General features: G+C 33.7%; 1 protein-coding gene across 2 annotated transcripts in view; it reads left to right on the top strand.

The window, feature by feature from the left end:
• Nucleotides 1-17753, top strand: part of ralgps1 (Ral GEF with PH domain and SH3 binding motif 1) — a 106433-nt gene that overhangs the window by 12829 nt on the left and 75851 nt on the right. For both annotated transcript variants that reach the window (XM_046870595.1, XM_046870597.1), the window contains exons 2-5: nucleotides 7657-7787; nucleotides 8589-8693; nucleotides 9946-9996; nucleotides 15583-15666. In XM_046870595.1, the coding sequence (XP_046726551.1) occupies nucleotides 7734-7787; nucleotides 8589-8693; nucleotides 9946-9996; nucleotides 15583-15666 (294 nt within the window). In that variant the 5' untranslated portion in view covers nucleotides 7657-7733. The remainder of the gene's footprint in view (nucleotides 1-7656; nucleotides 7788-8588; nucleotides 8694-9945; nucleotides 9997-15582; nucleotides 15667-17753) is intronic.

The raw sequence follows: 17753 nt of genomic DNA, 5'->3' as shown, positions 1-17753 counted from the left end.
TGCTACTTTACTGGGGATTTACTGATTTTCTTGAAAAAGTTTACTAAAATTAATACTTTGACTTTGAAAACTCAGTGTAAGAGGTCACAATTTTTGCAATAAATTACAAATTTGTTATAAAGACACCTTTCTAGGGAAGTTGAATACTTGTGCAAGCCCATGTACGTAGCAAAACGCCAATAAAAGAAAATAACAAAATAGCAGCCGTTTTTTGGATCTTTGTATGTCTATTTAAAACACATTTTTTTTGCCAATCTGAATAATCTATTCTTATTCAATTGCATCTCTGTTCCACTGTTCATTTGTGATGTAAAAAAACATTTTATTTAATTCTCAGTGTATGCTGAACATAAATATGATCACTTTCTGGATAACACACAGATGAAATGGCTGCTATATACCCAAGCCTGTATTTTTGTCCACATTTTGTCCATTTTATTTCTCACACTACTTTGACAAGGTTGTAGTTGGCGTACATTCAAGCCAATTTCATTTCAGTGGTGGATGCAGCTGCATATTTTTTTTTGTTTATAGGGGACGTGTGTGTGTGTGTGTGTGTGTGTGTGTGTGTGTGTGTGTGTGTGTGTGTGTGTGTGTTATTTTAAAATGAAAAGCTTAAAACTTGAAGTAAATTAAATATAAAATGTATTATTGACATTGAAGATTTTTAAGAAATGAAATTTTTAATGTTTCTACTATAATATATGGTACATTAGCTGACTGTTAAGACACAGTGTTTTGCAGTAAAGACACAGTGTCTTGTGTTATAACCTGAACCACTGGTTGATTTCTGTTAGTGCATGTTTTAAACATGCACTTGGTTCATGGTTAGTGTAAGTGTAATGATGCTGTTGTAATATGGTCACTGTATGGCCTTCATTGTGATAGGAGAATACATGTATGAATGCGTGCAGCTCTTTTTGTTGCTACAGAAACCATTGATTTCTCAGCGGTTGACGTTCAGGTGCAGGTGTGTGTGTGTGTGTGTGTGTGTGTGTGTGTGTGTGTGTGTGTGTGTGTGTGTGTGTGGGATGAAAAGGAACAGAGATCAGAAGGGAACCTAAATACATACAGTTTGCCATAACTTCTATTTGTAGAATGTGTAAAGTTCAACAGGGCAAATGTCATATTGGAGATTTTTGAAAAGGTATTACTTGTTTGGGGTTTTTCTAACTCAAAGCATTGTGCTCCAGAATTGATGCATCTGGTATTTTTATGCACATAATAATTGGAAATGGTGTGGATTTTCTGCCCAGTGTCTAAAATTAACCTCAAATAGGATTAAATAAAAGATGGAAGGAAAGCATTTTGCAGTAATGCTACAACAAAGGATTAATAATGTTTTGATCATCTAATGACAATGTCAGCAATGACAACAGCCAGTTTAAAATGCAAGTGAGGCATGTAACAATTTGGGTAGTGATGACAAAAACTTTGTGTTCGTCTCTTCTATTTCTATCTATCTACTGCATTGATACCTCAACCGATTCTCTCTTTTCTAGATCATTAGCCAAAGCATAGTGATTGCCTTATCTTTAATCAGGACAAGCTTGCGTTACACAGGTATCATCAATTTGGGCAACTATTCACTAAACTAGGAAATTGCCATGATATTATGATAAAGCCTTTTCTAAAAGCAGGGAAATGTCTGTCAGGAGATTTAGTGTCCTGTACTTTTGAAATGTTTTTGCATTATTTGCTTGTTACTTCTTAAAGGTGTCAATGTTTTACGTACTGTATTGTGTCACTTACATAGTTTTAGAATTTTGTATTGCAGGACTTTCATGCATGAGCGAGTAATATGAAGTTTGTGTGGTAAGAAAAAACTAATTCATTAACAGAAGATTGTTTTATGCAATGTGGTGGTCTCGTTGTAATGTCATTTGTTCAGTTACTGCCTTAATTTGTATGTTTTATATTGGGTGACATTCTGAGAAATATCTTTAGTTTAGTTAACAAGAAAACATTCCAGGAGTACTTTACTTGAGTGTAAAGTGTTAAGTGTTAAGATCAAAATGGTCATGGAGAACATAGTGTTTCATTGTGTTGATTTATGCCTTCATTCTAAAGCTTGTTGCTGGTTAAACCACAATAGGTAGTCCTCTAGTTTTGTTCCTAGCAACAGTGAATGCTAAATTCAGTATTTTTTTTAGTTTCTCTTCAAAACAGAGGGAGGCGCTAGTGGATAAGGCACAAAATTTCACACACTGCCCCCAATCCAGCTGTTGTACATCTGGATTTTGGCCTTTTCCAATGTCTTCTGAAAAAAATTACTGATATCCTGGAATTCTGTGAATAAGCTGCATATGCAGAAAGTTGCTTGATGATCCTGTAAGCTGTTAGCTTGGTGTATCTGCATCTTAAAAAAAAAAAAAAAAAAGGCCAACAAATATAGAAGTTGATTCAGGTTCGACCCTTACTCTAATGCTTCCTGCACATTCCTGCCCTTGCTAAAGGTTGTCCAGCACTTTGTTCCCCTTTTCTTGCACTGTGTGCACGTGGCGTCTGGGCCTCTTCAGATCTTTTTATTATCATCTGTTTCATTATAGGCTTGGCTGTGTGCCAGAACTCTGTCATGCATGGAGGCCAATAGGAAGTTCTCTGTGTCCCAGTATTTCTCTGTGAATGTGCTTTATATTTACACTGAACTTTCATGTCTTTAAATTTCATCTGTTTTCCAATTTTCCAATTTGCTAGTCCATTGTGGTTGCTGGAGAAATTTCCAAGTTCATTTTTCAAGTTTTACTCCATTTGCACACTGACATGTTCCTGAATGGAGATCATTTATATGCATGATTGTGTGTGTGTGTGTGTGTGTGTGTGTGTGTGTGTGTGTGGGTAAACTAGCTAATGTTTTGATGAGAATGCTGTGCACTCTTAGTTGTATATTTTTGTTGGTAGAATTAAAGGCGGAATTAAAAAAAATAATACTGTGATACAACAATTACGTCAGCTACAAATAGTGATAATATAAAACATTGTTTAAATAAATAATTAGCTTAATATGTGACTAGTATTTACAGAACTGTTAACTATAATATACAATTATTTTGCACTGATTTCCAAAATAATTTGCCATGAACATAGAGTGGCACCCAAATGTCTGTAAGCTGTAGTATAAATGCTTCTCTTTTGTATATATTCCTACTTGAATACAACAGTTTTTTTTACAAATAATATTATTGACAATTAATTGAGTGAGATGTTGAACGTCTGTCTAATAAATGGATAGACTAATTGATGAAATATCTACACAAATCTGAGATTCTTAGCAGTTAATAATAAGCCTAGTTTGTTTTTATTTTGATTTTTTTAACCCTTTGATTCAATCAGAATATTGTCTGAACATTTGCTTCTGTTTATACTATAATGGAATGGGGTAAATCCCTTTTGTTTCAAACTGTTGTCATGGTCAAGACCACTAATTTGCTTAAATATAAATAGGGAACAATAAACCTATAGTAAACGTTTAATGTCTTTTTAAATAAAATGTAAAACCTTTTCCATTTCTAGTATTATTTGAAAATAATAATTGATTTTCAAAGATTTCTCAGACTGTTTGACCGATTAATTACAAAATGCATAGCAGCAGTTCAAAACCAAGTGTATAATGGCATAAAAACACTAATATAAACCAGACAAACAAATCTATATTATAATTCTAAAGACAGCAAATTCGGTAGTTTTACATTTTCTATACACATACACATGTTCTCGCTTAGGGGCAGTTTCGAAATGCTAGTCCACCTACTGTCATGTTTTTAATTATTATGTGCCTGAGATCAGGGACCTGGAGCTGTTGACCCACTGAACTGCCATATGTACGTTCAAATAACCTCTTGGTTTGAACAAAAAAAGCAGTGAATGTGTGCCTGTGTGTGAAATAGTAAGTTATGAAAAAGGAAACTTTCTGCACCAAGTTTTTAAATTTTTTATTTATTTTTATTTTGTCCTAAGGGTATTACATGTTAAATGCAACATGCTAATTTACACACTTTTCATAGAATAAAAACTGCTTACTAAAAGTATTTTATGATAACATTTGATGATAAGCCTGTGGTTTTGTAGGCTCAAATCAGTATTCAGCTTGTACTGATGATAAAACCCTCCCTGCAGTAAACCGGAGGGTGTGACTGTGTATTAGTTACTGCTGGTTACCATGTCACGCTATGCTGCATACAAACAATAAACTCTTCAAGTTCTTGGTGCTTTCCTTGTAAAAAAAACCCCATAAAATATACGAAACTGAATGTTTAATACCAGTAAACATAAAATAGCTGTTACAACAAGAAGTAAATTCCTTCATTTGAAACTGTCATTTTAAATTTTATATTATTATTTATGTATATTTATTTATTTATTATTATTATTATTATTATTATTATTATTATTATTATTATTATTATTTTATTTATTTATTTATTTATTTATTTTTTTAAAAAGGAAGTCCAGTAAACATTTTGAGTGTTCCAAACCCACTTGGCCAATTTGTTCTTTAGATTTCTTAGAGCTGCTTCAGCCTGATGGTCTGTAGTTGCCAGATAAAAACCAGATCAGTATTGCATAATAGACAAATGTAAATGCCAAAATAGACAAGAGTCTATATTCATTTTCCATCTTTAGTACTCACTTTATCCTGGTTAGTGTGGAGTCTATCTTGGGATCATTGGGCACAATGCAGGAATACACCCTGAGTCAGATTTTGGTCAGTCACAGGGCAGCACACACATTTGTACTGAAAAATTTACTCCATGGTAAAATTTCTTCTTTACTGTGACTTGGTTCAAAGTCTATTGATTTTACTGGAGCACTGCAGTCAGTGGGTTTAAAATACTAAGGCTTTTGGGTTTGTTAATATGGTATTGCTGGTTGTTGATAAAAGATTAAGATTAAATAGGAAGAGTGGGTTGGGGTTTGTTAATTGGAGGTAGAACTTTGGGGTTGTTGATGGAGAGTGGGCTTGTTGTTGTTTATATATGAATAAGTGCATCTGCTAAGTGCTGATAATGTTTTTTATATATTAAGCAATGTTCTGTCAGTTTATCTGTTCATAATTGCTTTTAATGTCATTTAAGTGATAACTGCAAAACAATTTAGCTCTTGTCACTTACAATTTACAGATATAATATATACAGATATATTTAAAAATGAATAGAAATTGCAGCATGCAAATTCCTTCCATCCTGAAGACTTCCCAAGTTGAAAAACTAAGTTGTCGCTTTAACTTTGACATTAAGGTGCTGACACTGAAACTGATACTAGAAAATGCTAAATAGACTTTTCCTTATGGAAAACTTAATTGCACACATTTTTTAAATCTTTTTATAAGGAGCCCCTACAAGTCTAACACATTAGCGTAAGCATGTTAATATAAACATATGAGCTGCTATTTTTGAATATTTAACAACATCTCTTGACCAATCAGGATTGAGAACAACACAGAAAAATTCTGAGAAATCTATCTTTAGGTTTCTGGATCTGTAGCACAAAAGGCTCTCAGAAATTTTACAATGCCAGGTTTTGTTCTTTTTTTTTTTTTTCCTTTGTGTGCAATTGCAAAACAAATTGTTGTTCTCATTTTACATCAAATGGGATATACGAGAATGGTGAGGAAAGAATTTCCACAGTGTATAGAATAATGGAAAAAATAAAATGTTATGTTTTCCCAGTTCCCTGTATACAGAATTCAAATCACTGACTCATTAGACAGCCCATATTGTGCCGATTCAGTGTTTTAAAAACATACACGTTGGCAGGGCAATAAGGAGCTGAATTGCTAAATGTAGGCCACAGGAAACGTGAGCTGAGAGACATTCTGTACAGGAGCTTAAATTGGTGGAGAATCTCTCCATCTGGTGGCTATGTTAAGCATTACACACTTGACACGTGTTTAATTGAAAATTTTATCTGCTGTAAGTCATGCTGCTCAATCATCAGCATAAAGTTCTTGCCATCTGCTTATCCAATTGTCCTGTGAATATAATTATTTACTTTTCATTGCATTTTGTATGACTACGAAAACTGTTTTGCATAATTCAGTGATAGACAACCACAGCGTTCATTGCATTATAACAATGCTCTGCTTCTTGTTTCTGCATTTTCCCTAATTTAAAATGTAATAAAACTGTTTATACGTTTTAATATGTAGCATTTTTTTCATTAAAATATTTAATCTTTCAAAATAATTTTTTTAATTAATACATAGGCCTAGAAGAATGATCAGAATTAATTCAAATCCCAGGATTGACCACAGCAAAAGATCATTTGTATAAAAGTCAATTAAAGGTGTCTGTTAAATGGCCCAAATGTGGAGGAAATAACAAAATGCACAATATTAGTCACTCATCAAAAAGTGTGACTAATTCTATTAAATGACTTATACAGTGCTTAAAACAATCATGTCAGTAGCTAGAATATATTAGCTCAGTCATTCATGACTCAAAACTCTGTTAAAAAAATATATTTTTATATCTTTATAACAAAAATCTTTTTTTTTTTATTAGATTAACAATGATATATTTTTCATTTCAAATATTAAATACAAATGGGAATGTGGGGGCAATTTTTGGAGGCGAAAAAAAGAGTTTAATAATTATTCATGCTTATGACCATACAAATCAAAAAAAGCTCAAAAAAAGGCTTTCATGAAAGTGTGGCTAGGGGAAAGCCTCTTGTCTCCAAAAAAATATATAGCTAAATTGCATCTGAAGAAACCACAAAAGTGAGGGAACAGTATTCTTTGGGCTAAAGACCAAGATGGAAATATTTGGTCATCATGCACATCAACAATGTGGACAAAAATGCAGCATATTACCACAAACACCTCATAGGAACTGGCAAGAATAGTGCTGGAAATTTGGGCTTGTTTTGTACTTGCAGTTATTGAAAGTATGATGATTTCTTTTTTTACCTGAATAGTCCTAATGTTTTTGTTGTTTTGTTTTCTATTGAATCTTTGATGAATAAAAATCTAGAATTAAAGGAGCTTTTTTTGTCATGATTACACATTATACTAGGGGTTTAATGGTACACAAAATTCATGGTATGTACATCGGTTTTTAGGTTACGGTTTGGTACAGTTGTGTACAGTAAAGGTACCTAAAAAGGATTGCATTCGGTACACGTGTTCCAAACCGAAAGCCGTGAACCGAGAACTGAAAGATTTTGGTACAAATACGTGCATTGTTACACTTCTACATCATACTGCTTTAGTGTCAAACACGTCTTAACTTGAACTGGCTCTTAATCATTATGCTGTGAGAAACAGCACTGACAGCAAGATTAGCTAAATCCTTTTTGATTAAATTTGGACTGTAATAAAAAATGACCCTAACCACAGAATTTTGAATATGCAGAATGATTCATTTGATTAGCAACGACACAGGATCTTATTGTCAAAAATAGTAAAAAAGTCAACTTGTTTTTAAACAGATCCCTACTAGATACAGACATTAGACTTTTTTTCTTAAACTGATATGAAATAAATCTAACATCAGTAAATTCAAATATATAAACAAATAAAATAAGTGTTTAATGATGAGTGTAAATGTAATGTTTTGTATAGCACAGCGTAGTCAAAGAATACAGATGAAGTACATTCAACTTGCTAAACAATACCAAAATTAGTACAGTGAAACTGTGAAAATCTGTTTTCAGGGATGGCTAAGATGTCGTGTGTGTCAGTGACCAGCTGAGGTCTGCTGAGAGCTCGCTCTACTCACCTGGCTGAGAGCATGTACAGGAAGAATGGACTCCCTGTCAGTGTCAGCATCACCTCTGCCACCCAGGTATCTATCTGTCTGTCTATTTATTTATCTGTCTGTCTATAAATGTTTCTTTCTTGCTTTCTCTCTCTCTCTTTCTCTCTCACTTGCGCTCTCGCATGCATATATATATATATATATATATATATATATATATATATATATATATATATATATATATATATACATACATACATACATACATACATACATACATACATACACACACACACACAGAGTAATCTCCCGCTTTTCCGTGGTTCGAATCTCACGCCCCCAGTTTATCGTAGAATTGCATTTGCCTCAAAACTTATTTGTTTTGCTGATTTTCCTTGCTTCTCGTGGATAGCACAAAAACTTACAGGGAATTGTTTTTATGACGTTTTTTTTTATTAAGTCGGATTCAAAAATCAGTTTGATTATGTGACTAAGAAAAGATTTGGTCAGTAACATAAATTGAGTGCAGATGCAGATGTCCGTTTTTGCAGTTTCTTATATTTGCACAACACACTTATAATTTAGCAATAGTACTTAAGTTTATTAAGCCTGTAAAAGAATAATTCAAAATGTTAGTCAAGTTTTAATCATTGATTTCTGTTGAATTCTGATTTTGAATGTTAAAAGTGCCTGTACACTTGTTACAATTATTACAAAGTTTTTTTTTTTTTTTTAACACTAGGGTAGATCTTCATCAGTTCACATTGCTAATAACCCAGTCCATTTGCCCTTGACACTGAGAATATTGAAATGTGTGCAGGCTCCGTATTATTTTGCTTTACACTTTAATGCTATATTAATTTACAATGTAATTGTGTGTACCTGCAGGGCAGCAGCAGTTCTGAATCTTTGGATTGGCAGAGTTTGGACTCAGCTAAAAGCTATGATGCGGTGGTGTTTGACATGCTCAAAGTGACACCTGAGGAGTTTGCTGTGAGTTACTGCACACATCTACACAGATATAGCAGTAAACATAATACAAAGAACTCCTGTTTTTTCTTTTTGCAGGGGAATGTTACATTTAAATATTTTCACATGAATACTAAATAATTCCACTTTCTAAGAACTGTTTCTGTGATCATCAATAGTTAAATAGCATGGCACAGGTACTCAGTGCCAGTTTAGCATCTAAGAAGTGCAAATAGTAATAGTGATGTGTAAATAGTGAATAATACTAATTAAGTGTAATTATACTGTATGGAGAGAGAGTGAGAGTTTGGAAACACTAGTCTTTTATCATTTTCAAGAGGCTAGGTAAAATGCAAAAACACACAAGAATTGGACAGTGAATGACTAAAAGAAGGTTTTGTGGACAAATTAGTCAAAATTCGATATTTTTCTGAAGAGAAGATGTTAGCAGACTGCCTCACACCCGAAGGAAAACATGGAGGTGGAAGCTTAATGGTTTGTGATTGTTTTGTAACAAAGGACTGTTGGAGACTTATTCTGGTTGGAAGAAATAAGAAATAACATGTCTACTATCCCATATGCAATTCTGTCTGGACTGTGGCTTATTGGAACTAACTTTAGCATACAACAAGACACCAAAACATATGTCTATGCTCTTTATGCGTTATTTAGAGAAAATACAGTTGGTTGTAGTGTCATCTACTATGGAATGGCCTAATTCCTAGTGAACTGCTATGGGATGAACTGGATCACAAGGTCAGAAACAAGTATCCAACTAGCAAAGAACACCTTTGGCAAGCTTTACAAGAGGCAAGCAAATATTTCAGCTGAATGTTTGCAGCTGTTATCCATGCAAAGGGAGGAAAAAAAGTGTAACATTTGTGCATTTATTGTATATATTTGTTTCATATTTTCATGTTAGCATGTTGCATGTTATTGATAATAATTCTCTTATCCTGAATGTACACAATTTGTTCTGGTTGCCTTGCCCACTAGCTGTATAGTTTAATAGTCTTTAGTCTAACTATCTGGTATCCCAGGAAAAGATGGGCTCTGTAAGGGTTCTATTTTATGTCTAAGGGCAGTTTGGTTAGCCTTCATTGCCTGACCAGAGGTCTGCATATAGATTTCTGTACTTCTGCTTTGACCATTTACTTTCTAAAAGGAATGTAGTCCTTTTATATCCCTTTAACAAAGCCTACATTAAAATATACCAAATTAGTGAATAATTGTGTACACAATTTTACAAACATTCTTTCCTTTATTTTTCCAAAAGGGCCAGATCACTTTGATGGATGCTCCTGTATTCAAAGCAATCCAACCTGAGGTAAGGTTTTAGATCTGAAATGTCCTTTATCAACCTGTGTACTGACGCTGAGACAAGCTGAAATTGTTTATATATCGCAATTAATGTTCCTGTAGTACCAGATGGTAATGCTACTGATGTCATCTCAAGATGCTCTAGGTTCATTTAGCAACACACTGGAGTCCCAGCACTTTTTATCATATTAACAGAGAAAATAGTTTTATTCAAAACTATTGAATGACTATATTGAAAAGCAGTTTTTGGATGCAGTAATTGGATCTGTAGTACAAATTAGAGGTGTAACGGTACACGTATTCGTATGAAAGTTTTTCGGTAGACGGCTTTTGGTTTCTTTTTACGTGCGTAACAGTTAAAATCTGAGAAATCATAAAATCTTTTTTTATTAAACTTAAAAACATACACAATGTTTTTTATTAAACTTAAAACATACACAACAATGCCAGGGGCATAAAAAAGAAACTAGAGTTAGTGCAGTGTCACTGTGGGTAATCACTCTGTACCGGAAATAAGATTTGTTATGCGTGCATGAAAACAGTAGAAAAACCATAGCGCTATCTTTCACGTTTTATGTCCAGCTTCAAGAATTTTTTAAAAGAAGAAAATCCTGACAATTCCACATATCGAGGGAGTGAATGAATGAAGGATGGAAGGAATGAAGACATTTGTTAAAATATGCTGAAATAAGTAGAACAAGTAGAATAAGTCGAAGTTAAAATCTTTACATTTAGTTAAATATTAAATGTAAAACTTTCACACACTGTATTACCCAAATGGGGTCCAACAAATGTAAACTATTTAATTGAATTTTTTCATTTATTTAAATGTATTTAATCAATTAAAATAAAAAGGTTTGATAATTTAGTTGATTAGTGAGTTTAATGAATATAAAAAAAGTGTATTGGATTAATACTAATTATTAATTATTATTTTTTATTTTTGATTAAATATTATAAAATATTATTTTATATATTATTTAAACAACCAGGCATTTTATTTAAATTTGTTTTAAAAACATAAACTGTTGTTCACAAATGATAATAATAATAATAATAATAATAATAATAAACTGTTAATAAAAAAATATTTTTTTTATAATTTTTTTGTCAATTTTACATCTCTTCCCATGTACCAAAATTGTACCGAACCATAACTTAAAAACAGAGGCACGTACCGAAACGTGAACTTTGTGTACCGTTACACTCCTACTACAGATTCAGTACTATGGTAGTGAGATCTAAATATTTTTTGGCTTATTTATTAAGCTTTTGTTTTTTACTTGAAAAGTAAAATGCACATTTTAATATAATGCAGTGTTTAGCATGTATCTCGAGAATACTTTAGAGGCATATAGAGGCTTTAGATGCTAAAGAAATAATTTTGAATAACACTGCTATCTTTGAGAGTCCAGCTATAGTAAACCATGTTCTGTTGTTGTAGCTGTGTCCTTGTGAAACCTTGTACTCAGTCACTGTAGAGATACTACTGATGTTGCAGATGTGACTGGAACAGACTTGCCAAATGGTACACATTACAGTATAGCAAAGATGTTTCTCTTCTAAAGTATCTTATAAACTATATTAATCAGTGTAATGAGGTGTGGATGGAAAACAGTGTTTTTTTCGCCTCATAAAGGGACAGAAATAATATGCATTTCAAGTGTTCCAAACTTTCTAGCAATGATCTCATGCTAACGTGTTTTAAACTTGACATAGGGTTCTTTTCTCCACCATCCGCTGTCTGGGTTGTCATAAAAGCTTTTTTTTTCTTTTTTACTATTTTGAACCTGTCATTATGGCCTTTTTCAGATTTTTTGTTCCTTACTGAGAGAAGCTGCTATGATGTGTTATGTAAAGGAACTGAGTAAAACTGTGTATGGAAGGTTTAATCCTGATCCAATGTTTGGATTGCTGTGTGTCGTTGTAATAGTAGTGCTATTAAAGAATGATATGCGAGTGGTTGACTTGTTTTCCAGCAGTCCTGAGTTGCCATGCATCTCTGCTTACACCACTGCTGGACACATATCAAGAAAGTTGCAACAGTTGTATGCAGCATGTTTTAAGTTTATTAATATAAAGCACATTATCTTGTCAGTTAGGTAAGATTTATTTCTGATTTCTGCAATCATTGTGCTAATGTAGAGTGATTGAGTAGTTTTTGTTTGTGTAATTCTACTTTTTAAAATAGTTTTTAAAATCTGTCATTTAAATTTCCCTAAAGTTTGTCCTGTTTGAAGTATAGTACTTAGCTACATTTTAAATCATATCCATTACTGAATAAAAAATAAAGAAAGAAAAATAAGGCGGGGGGGGGGTGGATAAATCAAGCCCCTGAAACTACTGTGTGTGCACTTCCCAGACCGGCTCAGAAGTTCTGACTCGTCACGCATCAGGTGGATGCCAAATGCAAGAATGACGCAGAGAAAATCAGGATGTCAAACAGGGAAAAGAAAAACTTGGAAAAAGAGCAGAGAGCAAGACGGGGAAGTCGGTTAATCACCAGTTCTTTAAAAAATTATTTATGTTCCCTGTTTTTAAAATGATTCTGAAGCCTGTATGAAGCTGTTTTAATGAACATAAAATAGAAATTCTATCAGTTACTCACCCCAATTTTCCTCCACTGAAATTTAAGACAGTATTTCCAAAAGTCTTTTTCCATGCAATCGATAAATAGTAATGGAACAGCACTGCGCTTCAGAAAAGACAGAAAATGACTTTGGAACAGCTTTCTGTATCGAATCAATCAAGATTTACTCTAACAAGTTTATGAATGTGTTGTAGTAATAATAATTAGATTGTTGTAATAATGAATTGTTCGGGTCGGTTCATTACAATGAATTTAAGAAACTAAATGATTCACAACTAGTACTGATTTGGTTCTCAAGTTCAAATCACAGATTTAATGACCCTGTTTTATACTAATGCCCTCCTAATGCATTTTTTCTGGAGCTGCTGTTGTGTGAGACTTATAATGCACTATTTTTTATCTTATTATCACTCTGATTGTAATAATCCAGACAGTGTTTCAAACCATACAATGGTGTCAATTGCTTTACTGTATACAGTGTGCATAATTTTAGTTCAGTTATTAAACTGTTCAAATTTAATTCTTTATTGTCTCTTGGTGTAAATAGATTGAATGGGCTATGATTATACACAACTCATCCTCTAGGATGTGAAATCCTCCCTCCTCTATTTTTGTAACATTTGTTATTAGCTTTTCATTAAAAGCTTTTAAATATTAAAAATTCACTTGATGGAAGAGGAGGATGGTGTGTTTTGCCTAATTTCCACAATCTAATAACCAACATTTTAAAATAAAATTTGAAGAATTTGTACTTATGCATTTGAGGGACAAGTTTTATCTACATATCCCAGCTTTTTTTCCCCCATGTAACTTAATATTTTTGCTGCTGCTAATTAAACAATGTGCCATGCTATGATCAGTCTTTGCTAAATTTAAGCAAATGCTGGATGAGATGCTTGGACTGGATACTTTATTTAATTTGAATGTGTTTGGGCTACAAATCATGACTCAGCTTGGGTGGTCTAAAATTGACCTTTTTTCCCCTAATAAGGATTAAAATGCAAAAACAGCTAAAACATATGGAAATGTCAGATTTCATGACAAACACTTTTGAGTAATTCTATTTTTATTTTAACTCTGTTGCCAGGAGGCCTGCTGGAAAACTGAGGCATTTTCATACTTTGTGAACCTGAGAATCTATCAAGGGGGTTTGAACCATAAAATAACCCATAAAGTTGGGACTGTATGTCATTTTTTTTAAATACAGATCACAGCAAATGGTTTCACAGCAGTGGAGACGTTTGTGACGAGACGGAAAGGGAAGAGATCAGGCAGATACAGGGATGTTTAGTAAGGTTATGAGCTTCATGTTATCCTAATTTGTAACCATGGCAATGTACTAGACCATGGGTCTTCAACCGTGGGTCCGAGACCACTAGGGGGTCTGTGGTGGTCTGCAGAACACATTTTGAATCACATTTTTTTTATTTTATTTTTTTTAATAATCATGGGTAAAAATATCAAAGATAAAATAATAAACTTTATATTTATTACAATTATTACATTGAAGTTCTTTTAAACTTAAAGCTGATGTTCATGTAAATGTATAATTGTCCACATGACAGTAAACGGACACTTATGCATTTACAACAACATAGTTCTAATTGTCTTCACATAATATAACTAGCTTAATATAATTGGTTTCTATTAAAAACAGCCGCTATGTTTAACACATTTTGTATCATGGTCCCTGCTCCATGTGTCTATCGCCTATGGGGACATGAAAAACCTGAAACCTTGACTTGAAAAACATTGAAGACTCCTGGAATAGAGTTTAGGAGCCCTAGTGGCCAGGATGTTTATTGCAGAGGACTGCTATGGCTGCATTCATAAGTTCTTACCAATGTCACTCTAATTTCCAGCTGTCAAAAAAACAAATCTGTGATTACACCAGAAGTGATGCGCTGTGCCACAACTGAGCCTTGCACTGCATTTAGTAATACAATACAGATGTCTGCACTGATTGTCAGCCTGTTATAAACATTTATTACTGTTCATGATTAGATGACTTTGGTAATCCACTAGGAATTTTCATTCATCTGCTCCGTAGCATGATGTTCAAAAGTTTTCAATGTTTCTTACAGCCACTGCTCCTGTAGGAAGACAGCAAGCTGATATTGCTTCTGTATTATTGGTGTTTTTTGCTACCACACAACATGAAGAAGAATAGAATAATAGCCTTTATTTGTCACATATACGTTACAACACAGTAAAATTCCTCTTGCTCAATGGTCTAAGAGTGCAGGTTGGCGATACTGGGGCTTGATGTAATGTGCAGTATAAATCCTACACAGGTTAACAAACTGTTGCAAATGTCTACTGTGGGGTTTATGTTGTCATTGGTGTAAATTGGAATTTCAGATTATACGTGTTTAAGGACGAGTTTTGTTCCTGGTCAAAATATAGTGTTTTATAGTTTATCCACCATGTAGCCATTCAGCTCTTGAGAAGCAAAAGGCAGACATGCCTCTCCTGGATCTCTGAATGGATTCATTGACTTGCTGCAATTTTTCTCAGGGATTAAAAAACAGTTGGTAAACGCTGTCATTTTAAACACATGTATGATATGCATACTTTTGGCAATTATTGGATAAAACAGTAGGATTTTAGATTATTTAGATGACTATGAAAGTATGAGCATATATTGAAGGCTTATTCAGACTGTTGGTACATTCCACAATGTCTCTGGCTTATATAAAAATAATATTTTCTGTTTATGCTGCAAATTAATCTGCTTGTGTGATGCAAAAAATCTATTTATATAGTATATCGACTGTTGATAGTGGGAGTGTGGATTGGCTTTTTTTCAGAAAGAAATGGTATATCTACTGTAATTTAAGGTTATCGTATCAATTATACATCACCCATTTATTGCCTTAATTTTTTTTTTTATAAGAACAATGGTTAATATACTTGGTAATAGAATGGTTAATAGGTCAAAGATAGAACTATATAATACTATAGCTAGTGGCCTAACAAAGAATGTTTTGTTTTTTGTTGCAGGAGTTGGCCAGCTGTGGATGGAATAAGAAGGAAAAGCACAACCTTGCACCCAACGTGGTGGCCTTTACCAGGAGGTTCAACCAGGTGGGAACAGTTGCCTGATTAACGTGTTAGGACGCTTGTTAGGCATATAAATGGTTCAATAGAAAAGGGCCTGATTGCCATTGTTAAGTATGATGGAAAAGCTGTGCTGGTTTGGGGTTGTGTTTCAAAGGCCTGGGGAACCTAATTAGTGAGCATGGCCTCATGAATTCCATGAAGTATCAAGCGCTTTTGTATAATAATCTGTCAGCAGCTGCCATTAAACAACATCTGGTTTGAGGTTGCATCTTCAAGCCAATGATCCCAAAATAAATATAAATGCAAAATCCATGCAAAAATGGTTCTGTGACCAAAGAATTAAGCTTTTTGATGTGACCATCCTAGATCCCTAAAGTAAACTTGAAACTTGAAATTTAAATGTGTGAGCTGAGCTAAGGAGGCGAGTCCATGCGAGAGGGGTGAGGACCCTGCTGGATCTGGAAAGATTCCGTATTAAAGAGTATATCAGATTTCTTGCTTTGTGATGTACATCCTAGTCAGGTATTATAGGAGTCGACCCATGTTGGCAAAGGGAGGTTTCACAAAACATTTTATACATACGTATAAATACTTGACACACATTTGACTAAAATACTGTATGTAGCATGCCAATAAGGACCAAGGCTTAGACATGCAGTATAAATATTGTACATGCCAGGCCCAATTAAAGCAGCTTACAAACAAAAGCTCTCTTTACACCTTGCACCGACATGTTTTCAGTGATCCAGTTAGGATCTGATTCTCATTGCCAGCCAGAACGCCTCCAGGGTGGAATTTAAATTTCAGTGGGTATCTGGGGTCTTAATGTGTGCCAGGAAAACATTTGTCACATGCAACAAATCAAAAGCTGGGCAACCTTTTTTTTTTCTTTTTAATAATTCCTACTGCACCAGTTTTTATGCTCCCTTGTCAACAGAAGTTACCCTTCCTTGTTTTTGGATAATCTGTGACTGTTTTCTAATTATAAAACATCTAATAAAAGGGGCCTTTTTGAGATGACATTTTGTTGTCAAATGTTTTATTTGGATGTTGTTGCCATTCCTGATGGCTCAGATGATGTCTGGCATTATCCTGTGAGTCGCTTATCCACAATTATTTTCCTTTCACAGGATTGTGAATCATAGGGAGTAATTCGTTTTTTAGTCATTTATGACAAACACTTCAAATTTTATATAAAAGCACAAAGTGACTGCTTGGATCGACATGGTATTTACACTGTTTAAATATTCCAATCTGTTCAGCCAATTGAGTTACTGTAATATATATAAACAGCAAACTAACTTTTGTAGAGAGACCTGGGTTACGATTGGGAGCTGCATTTGCAAAGTGACCAATAGCTCTGGATCACAACAACAAACAATTACAAATTATATGGTAACGTAGTTTGGTTCAAATAATTTAAAAGAGCTTTTTAGTAGCTTTCAAACACCAGCCTTGTGTCACTCTGATGTACAGTGCACAGGAAAGAGATTTAGAAATCAGGCATTTTTGCCAAATTTGGAGCGTTACTTGGTAAAAGATATTGCCTTGGATGTTATTATGCCACATAAACCATTTGAAGAAATATTTATTTAAAAAGATTTTTGGAAAACTAAACATTTATTCGCTTAGCTAAATTTTATTTAGCTTCTTTTCCATTCTGCACAAAACAGGAATTACATTTTCAGTCATAAATTGTTTTCAAAACATTTAGTTAAAAATATTATTTTTAGAATTTAATTGAAACCAGTATTGTGAATCGAATGTAATCCTTGTTTTACCTCCTCTAGCTGGCATTCCAGATTTACAGTGCTTTTGTTGTGGGGGAACTGGGACATGCAGCCCACTTGCTCTTAAAATGTCTCCTACTGAATGGTGGTGTGTTGTTCTTAAGAGGACTTGGAAATAGCTTTAGGTGAAAGGTTCAGCAGGAGAGAAAGACATTGGGGCTACAACCCCACATGTTTAAAACATTGAATGAAAGCTTCAATTGTTTTCTTTGTACCACATTGTTATCCTTTTTTTTATCTCTATAAAAGCTTATCATAAATTTGACTTCCAACTAACAGAATGAATGAACAAACTACATCTGTCTTATCTATTGTGTCTTT

The sequence above is a fragment of the Silurus meridionalis genome, chromosome 17, assembly GCF_014805685.1.
Source record: "Silurus meridionalis isolate SWU-2019-XX chromosome 17, ASM1480568v1, whole genome shotgun sequence".
Classification (NCBI taxonomy): Eukaryota; Metazoa; Chordata; class Actinopteri; order Siluriformes; family Siluridae; genus Silurus; species Silurus meridionalis.
The sequence above is the reverse complement of the archived record's forward strand: the minus strand, read 5'-3'. Positions and strand labels throughout refer to the sequence as shown.